This window comes from Erpetoichthys calabaricus, chromosome 8, assembly GCF_900747795.2.
Source record: "Erpetoichthys calabaricus chromosome 8, fErpCal1.3, whole genome shotgun sequence".
NCBI classification, from domain to species: Eukaryota; Metazoa; Chordata; class Cladistia; order Polypteriformes; family Polypteridae; genus Erpetoichthys; species Erpetoichthys calabaricus.
Genome location: NC_041401.2, coordinates 26,256,570 through 26,270,343, shown reverse-complemented (window position 1 = coordinate 26,270,343; position 13,774 = coordinate 26,256,570). Strand labels below are relative to the sequence as shown.

Below are 13,774 nucleotides of genomic sequence, written 5' to 3'. Positions count from 1 at the left end.
ATCCAATAAACTTAATGTCACTGCAGAAATACTGCTGCTTCCATAAGGCATGTCATATATTAAAAAGGAAATTGCTACTTTGAAAGCTCAGCCAATGATAAACAAAAATCCAAAGAATTAAGAGGGGTTCCCAAACTTTTTCATATGACTGTATGTTAATATTGTTGGATCATCCCAATTGTTTCAGCAAAACCATCTTTAAATGTTTTGTGAAATACTTTGTGTCGGGCTCACCACCAAAATCCTTGCATTAATGTAAAAATGTGTCTATATATACATAAAATCGTAATACCGTCTGCCTGCATTTTGAATTTCTTAACTTCATTTGATTTTATTTATCTTTTTGGCATGCTAAGAACTTTGCTTCAGCCCTTAGACTGCATTTTATCCATTTGCAAATCATGCCAAAACTGATTTTCACAAACTTTTGCATGTAGACCGCCATTGATCTAACTTAAAATATAGCCTATGTGGCATTGCAAAAAATTCAGAAGGAATATGTATGTAATGGGGGGTTATCCCAAAAACTGTGTGTTATTCCAAAATATCAATCTTAAATACATTTTGCTTGTACAATAAAACTGAACAAACTTAAAATCGGCTACACTGTGCTTCTAAAATTTCATCGGGAAGGGAGCTTGTAACATTTGGGACTGGGGGATGGGGACATGGGGTCAAAACTCCAAAACCGCAGTGCCTTTATGTTTAAATTCCCTTGTGCTTTAAATAAAAAAATATTTAATGGTTCTTTATACAGTACCTCCAGCTAGTCGTTGGAAAACCTTTGTTAAAGTATCGCCTGTAATGATATTGTAGCTGACCATGGCTAAGGACATGAAGGAAAAAAAAGAAAAGATTATACAATAATAGAAAATGACTATGAATGACATCACACATGAAATAAACTGTGAATATTTGCCTGTATACAGAATTAAAAACATTTTTTTGCATTTTATGTGTCAATACAAAATGTCACCTAGCCAGTTACGTTTTTCTGATCTTCCTTATTAACACTTTGCACTGTGATCAATTATTGTTCCAGATATTTAAGCCCTACTTGCTAATGACAACACAAGTGGCACTTACACCGAAGTTGGTGCTTCTTTTCATAATTTGTAGTGGTTTATATCTCTGCCTGCTGTGTTTTACTCATTATCTGACAGTAAATTAAAAACAAAAGAAAAACTCCCATGGATTAAAATCAGAAAATACAAATTGAAGTGTTGTTTACATAATAGAATGAATGGAGAAGAACTGTCGGTCAACTGAGTTCGTCATTATTAATCAAATTCAAATAGTAACAAATATAAAGAACACACAAATGGAAGTTGAAGAACAGATATACTTTAGTTGTTAGTTGTAGGTGTATGCTCTTTTCAAGATCAATGGGTTAAAATAAGATGTTTCATAATAAATGAGATTTAAAATCATAACAGGTAAGATCAGAAAACTGTATGCATACTTTCTAAACTCCAAAAGAAAGAAAGCCTGCTTAGGAGTTCAGGCCGGCTTGAGTGGCAGCCACCACTGACTCACAATGCGACTTTGAACAATTGCTTTTTCAGGACAAATCGTTAGTATGTACAATATTGAGCCATATATTCCCCTTTAATGGTTATTTTAACATTTATGCTGACAATTCAGCCTGCCTATAAATATAATGCATAAACACTTCTATTTTCAGACCCACTTAATCCACTTCAGGGTGGCACTGAACCAGAGCCTATCACAACAGAATCAGGACCAAGGCAAGAAAATGGAGGACAGTCCACTCAAAGATTGTTCACCAAGCACACTGATACTGGCCAATGAGGACATGGGAAGAATATGCAAACTCCAGCAAGACAAAGACTGGGCCGGGCTGGGGAATCCTAGCCCATTCTGCCAGACTACCCACTATACCACCCAATACACAAGACAGTTGTATTATGGATCAGTCCTTGTAAAGCTCTGTAATATGGAAATGCCATCCATCCATCTACTATCACACTTGTGTAATCCAGAGTTACAGGTTCCTGAGGTTATACGAACACTACACTGTACTGAAAATTAAAACATATTCCTTACTATTTACAATAAAGACAAAAAGTGGCAAGTATCTGCAGGTTCATCTAGGATAGGAGCCCATTTAATGGAGGAATAATTTGGAACAAAAATCTGCACCCACTGTGACCCTCCCAGCAGGATGTGATCATTCCTACTATACACACACTGTATAAATACTCTAAACTAAAAGTAGCTGAAAAGCCTGTTACCTTGACAAAAAAATCTGTTCGAATTCAAGTTTCTTCCATAAACCTTTAAAGACTGAAATTTTCCTGCCTATCTTTCATTTCTTTCAATATTTATTTCGAGTGTTCCTAAAAAAGCAAACTGAGATTAAAATCAAGAAAACCAATATTATCTATCAACGTTATCTTTATGATCTTGTGGCTAATGCTGCAGGGACAGCACTGACCCTGAACTGGATTCTGCAGGTCCGAGACTGTTGTTATAAACATTATTTCAGTAGGTTAGAAAAAGAGCTAATTAAATAATTAATAATTATTATATGCAATCCATATCATCACATTTAATACCCCAAGCTTCTTACCCAGAAAAGGATATATAAACTGCAGAATGGAGAGGATAATGTAGCCAATTAGACCAAATGTTTTACGAACAAGTGCTTGATAGGTGTTGGTTCCAGACAAATTCCCAGCTTTGATTAGCAGAATAATGGAGTAATCTGAATGAAAAACATACAAATGCAGTCAAGCAGTTTTCTCACTTTGTCAAATGAAAATGTGACAAGCTCAGCTAAATACAGAATAACAGAGTTAACATCAAGGCTTTACTACTTAGAAATCCAATGTACAACTGTTCACTTCACACAAAAGCAATTGACAGTTATATATACACAGTGTATATATAACATTTTCATAAGAGAAAGCCACGGGGAAGGCCCACTGGACCAGCATTTGTCCAGAAAGTGCACTGTGCTGCACCAAACACCTTCACTCAATGTCTGCAATGTTTACCTCTAAAATTGGTCTGGGCGTTTCCTCTTTAGCTGCTTCTCTGTCATCTCACTGATATAGCATCCTGAGTTTGAATCTCACAAACTGTGGCCTCCTGTGTGGAGTTTGTTTATTTGTTCTCATCTTGTCTTTGTGGGTTATATTCTGGATACTCCAATTTTCCTCCCTTTTTCGCTAGAGAGGAGTAAGTTAGGCTAAGCTGCAACTCTAACTTGCTGATTATGAGTGTGGGGCTTGCAATGGATGGGATGCACCTTATGTTGCTGGGACAGATTCTGGCTGGCACTACCCTGAACTGGATTAAGCAGGTTTGCGAATGTTATGTCATAGATCATTCAAAGCAGCTAATTGAAGTCTAGACTTAACTGGCTCTCTAATTTCTGTTTTCATTCTGTCTCAGTGTTTGCTGAACTTTTATATGAAGTTCTGCAAACCAGAAGCTATCAGGATAAGATCAAACGACATAGAAAATGATCAATCATTGTATTATTATCATAATAATAGGCACAAGTACGACATTTAAAACATACAATGAATTGTCATGGGCGGCACGGTGGCGCAGTGGGTAGCGCTGCTGCCTCGCAGTAGTGAGACCTGAGTTTGCTTCCCGGGTCCTCCCTGCGTGGAGTTTGCATTTTCTCCCCGTGTCTGCGTGGGTTTCCTCCGGGTGCTCCAGTTTCCTCCCACAGTCCAAAGATATGCAGGTTAGGTGGATTAGTGATTCTAAATTGGCCCTAGTGTGTGCTTGGTGTGTGGGTGTGTTTGTGTGTGTCCTGCGGTGGGTTGGCACCCTGCCCGGGATTGGTTCCTGCCTTGTGCCCTGTGTTGGCTGGGATTGGCTCCAGCAGACCCCCGTGACCCTGTGTTCGGATTCAACGGGTTGGATAATGGATGGATGGATGAATTGTCATTTGAAAAAGAAAAAAAAAGTTAAGAACGGGCCATTCAGCCCAACAAAACCAGTCAGTTCACTTAACTCTTACAAAAATATCATCAAGTCCTACTGTCTACAAGAATTCTGGGCAACTTATTCCAGGTCTCTATGGTTCCCTTTCTAAAATTTGTGCGAAATTTACTCTTGTGAACTCATTTTAAAGAGACAGCCTAGATCCACTGTATTAAATCCTTTCAGAATTTTAATAATTTCAATCGTATCACCACTTAATCTTCCTTTGTTTAAACAGATGCTCTAAAAAAGGTTAAATTTGGTATGTTGCAAGCTGAATTTATTTCTTCACAATCATGGTATATATTAATTTCCACATGAACATGCTGTGACCATGTGGATTCTACTACATTCAGCTTCTAGGAGCCCTTGAACCCGACACCATTGGTAATGTCACCGATGAGCTAGGCAGTGAGGCACAACAAATGAAACCAAGAGAATGGTGCAAAAAGTGCTTTTATTAAAAACAAATCCAACAAAACAAGTGTTCAAAATAAAAAAGTGCAGTGTATCAAAAGTCTCCATTAAATAAATAATCTTTAAAAACAAGTTAAAGGGTGGAGGTTAAAAAAACACAATAGAAAAAAAAAAAAAACATCCTTTAAAACAACGAGGTTAAAAAAAAATGACATGAAGCAGTCTCTAAAAAATCCAAAGCACGGTGCCTTCTTTCTACCTGGCGGCTCCCCTGCTTCTCCCATCGGGCTTTGGAACAGAGGAGTCGCCCTACCTGCTGGTGCAGCTGCCTTCCACACTGGTCCGGTAGCCCTCCGATCCCTGGCTATGTTGAGCTCCACCTGAACCGAGACTTGGGTTCTTTCCCCAGCGGCCAGGGCGCTCATGCTGGGGCTAAACCAGCCCAAAGCCTCCACGACTGCTGCTGCCTTTCGACGGCCCGTCATCTTCATCACCGGTCACTCCACCTCCTTCATCGTTCAGCTGGAGTGACCGCTTCCTTCAGCCCCACCTAGGGTCGGCCTAACACTCTTTCTTGGGGCTCTCCTTCCAGCTGCCTCTGCTCCATCAAGGCTCACTCGCTCGCTCTCTCTCACCAGCTATCCTTTCCCTGACACCTTCTTCCTTTCAACCTTTGTCTCTTTCTTTGCTTCATCTCTTTTTTTCCCTCTACTAGCTGCCTTGCGCTTCTATATATCACGGAGACGTGGATCAGCTGTGGCAATCAGCAGCTCCCGGGAACAATTACGGATGCGGACGACTCCTCACCTGTGCACTTAAGTGAGAACCACCTGCATCACAAACTCCCCAGGAACCGCTCAGCCACACACACACCATGCCCCCTCGCTAAGCTGCGAGTGCGGCGATTTTTTATTTTAAAAGTGGCCTTTTGACATGAGCTGTGGACCTGCTACACCACACATGCATTCTAAAGTAAAGCTTATTTAATACATTTTAGTAAATAAATACATTCCCTGTTGTGTATTTATAATGGACCTAATCAGCAACATGGTCCCAATGTGTGTTTTAATAAAAGAAAAAAAAATAATGAATGTCCAAAAGACCGCAATCTCACTTATCAAACTTATGCAGCGTGTAACATTGAAGTAGCAATGGTTTTGATTTAAGAAAACATACCTTTTGTGTTTCTGAGGCAGGCCTCAAGAAACAAGAAAACCAAACAGGAAATAATAAATGTTAGGGATTCTTGGTACTATTTTCTTGAGGGAAAGACACATTTCTTAAGTCATTTATCTGCTCGCAGTGGTTGAGTTATAATAACCCTCCCTTAACCAAGCTAATGTATATTCGGCTTATTATCCTATTTTTGCTTTGGCAATTCTGTTTCTTCAGTGGTTTTGTTCTGCCATGGTTTGCAATAACAGATAGATGTACCCTCAAGTCATATGATTATTTTGTACAAAACAGCACCTGCTTTGTGGAGTTTGCCTGCTATGTAAACTAAGATTCATGCCAAGTGGAAGCAAAGTGAAAAGTGTGTATAATTAGCATTGTACTTTGCATAAATTATAATAAATCTGAATTGAACTGATTACACTGCATTGTATTTTTAATAAAGCTTTAGATTTTCGAAAATCCCAAGCCCTCTGCATGTTACATTTTTCATGGCAAAGTGTCCAATAAAGTTCCAATCACAAAGAAACTAACAATTATCAAACTAATTATCACATTTTTTAAAGACATGATGAATTGCTCTTGATGAGGATCTATATATAACAATAAAATTGCCCAGTGTCCACAAGAGGGATGGAATGTCCGATGGAAAAAAAAAAAAAAGGCAACAAGAAAGACAGATGTAAGGGTGAGAATGTCAGAACAACAAAGGGAACAAGATGCATATAGAAAGAGACATAACAGCCAGCATACACAGTGAACAGAGGTTCCTAAATGCATAATGTGAACGAAACCAACTTACCATTGTACTATTGTGTCCTTTTAACTAAACAGGCAATTTGCTGTGCTAGTATGATAATAAAAGAGCCGAGGACAATGTTTTTAAGAGAGTAATCTCATTGACACTTACCAAAACCAAATAATCCATAAATACACAGGGAGAATGTGCAAATTCCATGCAGAGCCAGGTACTATGAAGCAGGAAAGACAGCACTGCGCTACCACGGTGTCTACTGTAAAACATCTGTACTACACTTACTGAATTTCAACCCTATTAAAAGTACATGTATGCCTATAACGTCTGTTCAGTTCTTGTCACTTGACTGAATGTGACGCAGGCACTCAATTTTTCTCTCGCTGGACCACAAAAGCACGTATATGTATTATCATACAGGCATCACCAGGAATCATCATTGCAAAATAATAAAATAAACGACCATGTAGTGAAAAAAATGTAAGCTATCGTGCGACTTCTTTGTTCTGTAGACAACTCAACAATAATAACTGCAGAGCCCATAATTGTCCTCTGGGCATCAACAATAAATGTTTATATTGACTTTCCGAGGTGAATTTACACCACCCTGAAAGGCTGCTATTGTGGGAGATGAGCACTTAAGTGACGTGCACAGCTGGCCTGCTTTTAAAATGGCTGAAACTCACAAGAACATTTGGCTTTTTATCCTTCCTAAAAAGATATGGACACCCTGTTCTGCAATATAATTGTAATCTCAAGAAAATGAACGTATTCAGTAAGTTTTAAGGCCTTTTTCACATTGGAACCCAGTTGTCCATTTGTGAAATTTAAGGCCAAGCTAGTTACCGTACTTTTTTAATTTCTGAAATATGCTTTACTTAGAACATAGATTATTGTACCAAATTAATACATACCATGACAGAGAACAAATAACTGACTTGAAAAACTTACCCTTTAATGCATTTTAATTTTCTTTTAAGAGTTCATTTAACTTTGTAACAGTTGCAATTTTAATCCCAGTTTATTTTCAATGGAAAATGTCAAAAAAGACCGAATCAGCAATGATGTAAACAACAGTGTCTCTTAAAGAAAAAAAATCCTAATCTTTTCCAATCCCACTTCTATGCTTGTTTGTAGACATATTAAGAAGAATCTGTGGGGGTTTTCAAGACCAATTTTCGGGAGCAAGGCCTTAGCTTTCCCCACCACACCAGCCTGCTAGCTTTGGTTGCACTTATATTTCCTTGTAACAAAGAACTCACTATGAGGAACTACACATGGAGACATTATTAAGAATGAAATAACAATTGAAATAAATAACGTGCGAACTGAATATTCCAAATTATTCAGCAGAAGGGTATCAAGAAACACTGCTGGGGCTCCTTCATGAAAATGGCAATATGCCTCTATAGTGCTTCACTGGGACTAGGACTGCTCTTTTATCATTACCCAAGTCCAGACTTTTTCTTTCTTTTTAGTTCTCTTTCCGTTTGGTCACACTGGTGTGAATTTGAGAGTGGGGGTTTCTGTTTGTCATAATAAAAATAACAGTTAAAAAAAAATTATTGAGCTTCGGTAAAAAAAACAAAACAAAAAAACAAATTTGTTTTTTATTTTGCCCATGGCACATCTAAAGTGTTCTCTATTTATTCTCCCCATGTACTGTATACAGCTGGGTGGGTTTCCATCCCCAGAGTAACAATCTGCTTGGCTAGAGATCTACAACCATAGCTGTTCCTGGTGGGTCACTGGGTCTGCTGGTTTTCATTCCAGCTAGTTGTTCACAGTATTTAGTAGACAATCACTGCTGCTAATGGAACATACCTTTCACTTGCGGGTCAATAAGAGAATAAAAAGTTACATGCATGGATTGTTAGCATCAAAAATTGCCTTTGAATTATAAAACTGGATGTCGTGAGAACCTAAAGCCATTGCAGACCCCCAGTGCCAGGCAATGCTTTCATTTTGACAACTCAGTTTTTTCTTTTTCTGAGATTAGACAACTTTTCATGTGGAGCAGCTAACTTCTTATTGTTAACTGAGAGATGGACAAGGAAAAAAAAACAAAAAAAAACAAGTAGTTTTGGAATTGTAATATGCAAGTCAATTTAAATCGAAGCAACAGGGTACATTCAATTAGCAGCAGTAATTAGGTACTAATTAAGAAAGTGGCTAGAATGAAGAACCAAGCTTAAGAACCTTAAGTTAAAATGATAAGCAGCCTCAGTGCAAATGTGCCGTGTGACGGAGCAGAGGCAACTCTGTGGAGACCTAATCCAGGTCTTCAAAATTTACAGATGACACTAAAATCTGGAGGCATGGCAGACACTGAGGAGACAGTTAAAACAATTCAAAAGACTTGGATCATTTTCAGAACTGGACAAATAATTGGAAAATGCACTTTAATGTAGAAAAGAGCAAAGTGCTACACCTGGGCAAAAGGAACATCAATTATAAATACAAGATGGAAGAAACCGTCCAACAGGAAGGAACCTCTGAAAAGGGTTTAGGGGTTTATGTTGACACATTTTCATCATTAAGCAATATGCAGAAGTGATTAAAAAGGCAAAAAAAATGTTTGGTTATACAGTAAAAACTTAAATATAAATCAAGGAAAGTTATGCTTAGAATATATAGTGTAATGTCTTAGTAGAAAACTACATCTGGTGTATGGTGTGCACTTCAGGTCATGAGGCTGCAAGAAAGACAAATCAGAACCTGAAGCTATGCAGAGGAGAGCAAGGAGGTGCATCTAGGGACCTAAGCACATGTCCTCCTGTGACAGACTTGGGAGAATTAAACTTGTTTAGGTCTGAGCAGAGGAGAATGCTTGACAGCCTAATCTAGGTTTTCAATATTCTTAAAGGCATTAATAATGTGGGTTCAGCAGAATTCTTCAGGGCACCAGTGAATATTAATGGGAAGTACATTTAAGACTGAAGCCAGGAAACACTACTTTATGTAAAGAGTTGTGGGAACCTGAAACAACACATATTTGAAGAAGAAACCCTGACAACCTTTAACAAATATCTGGATGAGATACTGGGAAAGCTTAGCTATTAGCTAAACAAAACGAGCTTGATGGACTAAATAGTCTTCTGTCGTTTGTCACATTTCTTCTTTTTCCCTTTGTTCTAATCCAGCTAAGGTTCACGACGCGTATGAATGGTAAAATACGTGAATACAGTCCAAATTAGAAACATTTTACATTTCAATCAGTTCTTTTATGATCTGTACTTGCTATTATACATTGTAATTTACCAACTGCGACTAAAATGCCCTATGCAGGCGGAGAAAACAGATGGAATAAAACTGAGCACTGGTGTCTTTTTTGACATAAATAGTCCTCGACTTCACCTTAATTGAACCGAGGAGGAATCACTCACCGTTTATCAGAGCAACCGCTAGAAGGAGCATCATCCCCAAAAGGAATCCAGCTTGTCTCATTGCGTAAGGTAAACCTAATTATGGGCAGGGATAACATGTTAGATGAACCTATCAGTTTTTTCTGCATTTACTGAGATATCAAACGGACACAAAAATTAAATGTAAAAAATAAACCGCACTTTTTCTAGCAAAGCAAAAATGTCACGGCTACAAATTGCAGTCCATACCGCCATTCTCCGGCACGCCATCTCTTTCTAATTTCCCCCACCCTGCCTCGCATGTGCAAAGCGGCACCTGCTCCCTTATTTGTTCTAACACATGTAAGGAAAGCCCCTGGGTTAACTTGAAGCGTGGTCGCAAGAAGCAGATCGGCCGAGGTGAGACTTTTTCTTTTCTTTGCACATGCCGGCCGGATCACATGATGGCGAGATTAGCCGACCGGATCAACGAGTCCCAAACAGAAGCAGCATTTCTTTACAATCTCAGGTATGATAACGGCAGGGCAATCGCAGAGGCCGCTTCGGTGCTTTCGTCAGATGCTCTGCTCAACTTTAGCGACTATTTACCTATAATTCCAGATCCAATGATTGAATTAATGACGTTAAAGCTGGCCGAAGATAAACTACTTTTTCCCCTTTCTCCTTTTTCGTCCTGGGATGGAAGAAGCGGTTTCTTGTCACCCATTTCTTCCTAAAACACAGTTTGGAAAAAAAGCCAGAAAGGACACGATGTGAGGATAGACAGTGATGCGCGATTTGCGGAAGTTTCGGAGTCACAAATAAGCGGAGATGCGGCGAAGCCTCGAACAGTGCAGGGTTCAAGTGCTTACCTGGTACGAGGTGCAATCATTCGGTTGTTTAAGATCTGGCGTCTCCTCCATTTCGCTGAAAAGAGATTATTGCAAAGGTCTGTGCAAGTAGCCAATGAAGGGCAGCATCAATCCCACGGAGTGCGCTACGCCGTGCCTTCATCTCCAGGGCTTCGGTGGCTATGAGCTCTCCAGGCGAGGTCCGCCCATAAGGCAGGAGTGCACGGAATGACCTTTCCAAGAACTCTGCAGGGGCCTCGGGACGGGATGAAAACAATCGTATGATTGAGCGATGGTGTTAATGAACGGAATTTAAATATAGCGCTGGCTGTCCATCCTTGAACTGTGACTACTCTATCCAGTCTTTAATGCCTGCGGAGTTTGGAAGACCACGAGTGAAGTTCTTTCAGAAATCTAAAATGACGTCAAACGAGACCACACACATTCCTAGAAAACATTGCTATTCAGATTATTTTAGGGAAAAAATTCATTTTTATGGTATATTGGAATGAATTTTAAAATATCTTCAAATGAATTGGATCATGTAATACTTTAATTTAAAGAAGCATGAAGTGCATTATCAAGCATTTATTCGTTTCAGCATATTCTGAAATCATTTATCATCCACTTTGTTATATCTTTGCAAATATGCTAATGTATTTTTACGTTCATTTTAAGACATCGAAAACATAACTTAAAATATTATTTAAAAAACGAACAAAGTATATTTGAGGCACCTCAGTGCACTTCATGATATATCAAAATTACTCTGTTATTTTACTATCACAAAACATTCTGACATCAGCAGTTGTGTTTTACGTTTTTTCATTAGTTTAAAATAACTTTTTATTTATTTTTGTTAAATTTAAAAGAAGGGCAGAGTGGTGGCTCTGAGGCTAGGGATCTGCACTGGAATCAGAAGGTTGTCCGTTCGAATCCTGTAAAACGCCAAAAGTGACTCTACTTCGTTGGGCCCTTGAGCAACAACCCTTAACTGGCAATTGCACCATCCTGAGTATGACGTTAATCTGCATCCAGCCTTGCATGTAGACCTTCCAACCTGCTGGGAAAAACCTGGGGGTCGGTAGCAGATTTGGCACTCCAGCCACCATAAACAAAAACCTCACAATGTTCTTCTATTCCATCTGAACTAGTGTGGTGCGGAGGTGTCTCCTGTTGCTTGACGGCATTCGGGTCCTAATATGGGGTCCTGAGTTGGTTTGACATGTGGTGTGTGTGGCAATGTGCTGTATCAATGCATGCTCTTAACCTCCTCCTTAAAGATATCATAAAATGTTTATGGTCAAACATTGCCAAATGACTGAGTTCAGGTTCTTCGAATCACTATGTACTCCGCAAGTCACTTTTTAGACCAAATTGCCAATGGTGACATCTATTCTGTACTGCTTGTTTTCACACTACTGTAGTTTGGCGAATTTTCCTTGCTTATAAATATTATGCACAGACTCTTCCATTCGCAGACTAACTTAATTTAGGTCAGGGTGGCATGGAGCATAATTCAAGATCATATGGGTGGCATAATTTCCCAACGGAATTGGGACCAAGACAACAACAAAAGTGTGGGCAGGGCACCATTCCTCACAGCAAACACTTGCCAACAGGTCAGATCAGGTTGGGGAGCATGCACTGGTACAGCGTGTTGCTGAACCCACCACACGACGAAATAGCTCGGAATCCCAGTTGGCAATCCCCCAGGCAGACATGTGGTCTAATCCCACCCTCCAAACATTTGTATTGTAGATCTCCCTCCCATAGTTACATTTACACTTTATGGCCAAAAGTATGTGGACACCCCTCCAAATTCTTGAGTTCATGTGATTTTATTGTTAGTACGTGCATAGAATCCAGTAGCAGTTTCCACTGACAAACATCACCAGCCACACTGAAGAGCTCATGGCACTGCCATAAGGCAGTATGTGAAATTACTTCACTGCTAGATCTGTCCTGCTCACCTGCAAGTGCTAAAATGGGGAGTGGAAGTGTCGCGGAGCATCAACAATAGCTTAGCCATGAAGTGGTAGACCACCTAAACTCGCAGAGGAGGGCCACCAAGCTCTGAAGCTCATAAAAATCGCCTCTTCTCTCTTCTGTTGCATCACTTACAACAGAGTTGCAATCTGCCCTCTGGAAGCAACATCAGCATAAGAGCTGTGCATCAGGAGCTGCAAGAAATGTCTTTTCATAGTCAAGCAGCACACAAGACTGTCTGCTGGAGTGGTGTAAAGCATGCCGCCATTGAACTCTGGAGCAGTGGAAACATGTTCTCTGGGGTGATTAGTCACGCTTCACTCTCTAGCAGACTGATCGACCAATCTGGGGTTAGAGGATGCCAGGAGAACGTTACCTACATTATCTATAAAGGAAAAAGTAATAATAATAATAATTCATTACATTTATATAGCGCTTTTCTCAGTACTCAAAGCGCTATCCACACAGGGAGGAACCAGGAAGTGAACCCACAATCTTCCACAGTCTCCTTACTGCAAAGCAGCAGCACTACCACTGTGCCACCTGTGAGGAATAGAAGATGAGAAATACACAAAAGATGGATTATTAACCCGAAACATATTAATACTGATAAGTCCTTGTATGCATCCAACAGAATAATATCAGTAACATAATAATCACCAAAATGTATGTACAAAACAGGTATATAATATATACAAATTTATATGTATGTATTCCTTCTAGATATAGTGGTGGAATGGAAATGTCCAATTCCTTTTTGGCAGCCCTGGGGGTGCAGTGATCAAAAAAAGGGGAAGGCCAACACATTTCAAAGAGAAAACCCTCCTCTTTAATGCTGGGTGTAGACCTGTTTCTAAATGAGGAAGAAGTAAATGCTGTAAGAGGCAAAAAAGATAAAATAGAAATCGAGAAAGGGAACATTGAAATTGAATACCTTTTTTTTTAAGCAAAGAATATCTTGTAGGAGTAATATAAGTGGCACAAACTCGATGGGTCCGGGATACTGAAGTAGATCATTACATAAGAGATTAATCTAGTAAATGCAATAATAGAAAAGGTGATTAGAAATTGTAAAGCATTGTAGTTTTTTTTTTGGTGAAACAATAAAAATGAGAAAGACATAATAAAAAGGAGCTCATCTATATAGTTGTGTGTATATATATTTAAAACTAATATATACGTTTTTATTTTTTTAATACCAGTTTCTCCCTTTTTCTTAATTTTTTTATATTTTGTAGTATTGAATGTTTGTTTTTTAATCTGTATTTTCATTTTCCTCT

At 39.0% G+C, this 13,774-nt stretch overlaps 1 protein-coding gene across 2 annotated transcripts in view; it reads right to left on the bottom strand.

Moving 5' to 3' along the window:
• The window catches only part of slc38a11 (solute carrier family 38 member 11), a 56,371-nt gene extending 45,530 nt beyond the window's left edge, over positions 1-10,841 (bottom strand). Inside the window, exons 1-5 of one of the 2 annotated variants that reach the window (XM_028806378.2) lie at positions 10,527-10,841; positions 10,264-10,387; positions 9,697-9,771; positions 2,594-2,728; positions 761-826 (exon numbers count right to left, since the gene is read on the bottom strand). In XM_028806378.2, coding sequence (XP_028662211.2) covers positions 761-826; positions 2,594-2,728; positions 9,697-9,771; positions 10,264-10,387; positions 10,527-10,577 — 451 coding nt within the window. In that variant the 5' untranslated portion in view covers positions 10,578-10,841. Of the gene's footprint in view, positions 1-760; positions 827-2,593; positions 2,729-9,696; positions 9,772-9,924; positions 10,163-10,263; positions 10,388-10,526 lie in introns of those variants that run through there. The other variant, XM_051930915.1, reaches the window with a different exon arrangement.
• Between the last annotated feature and the right edge of the window lie 2,933 nt (positions 10,842-13,774).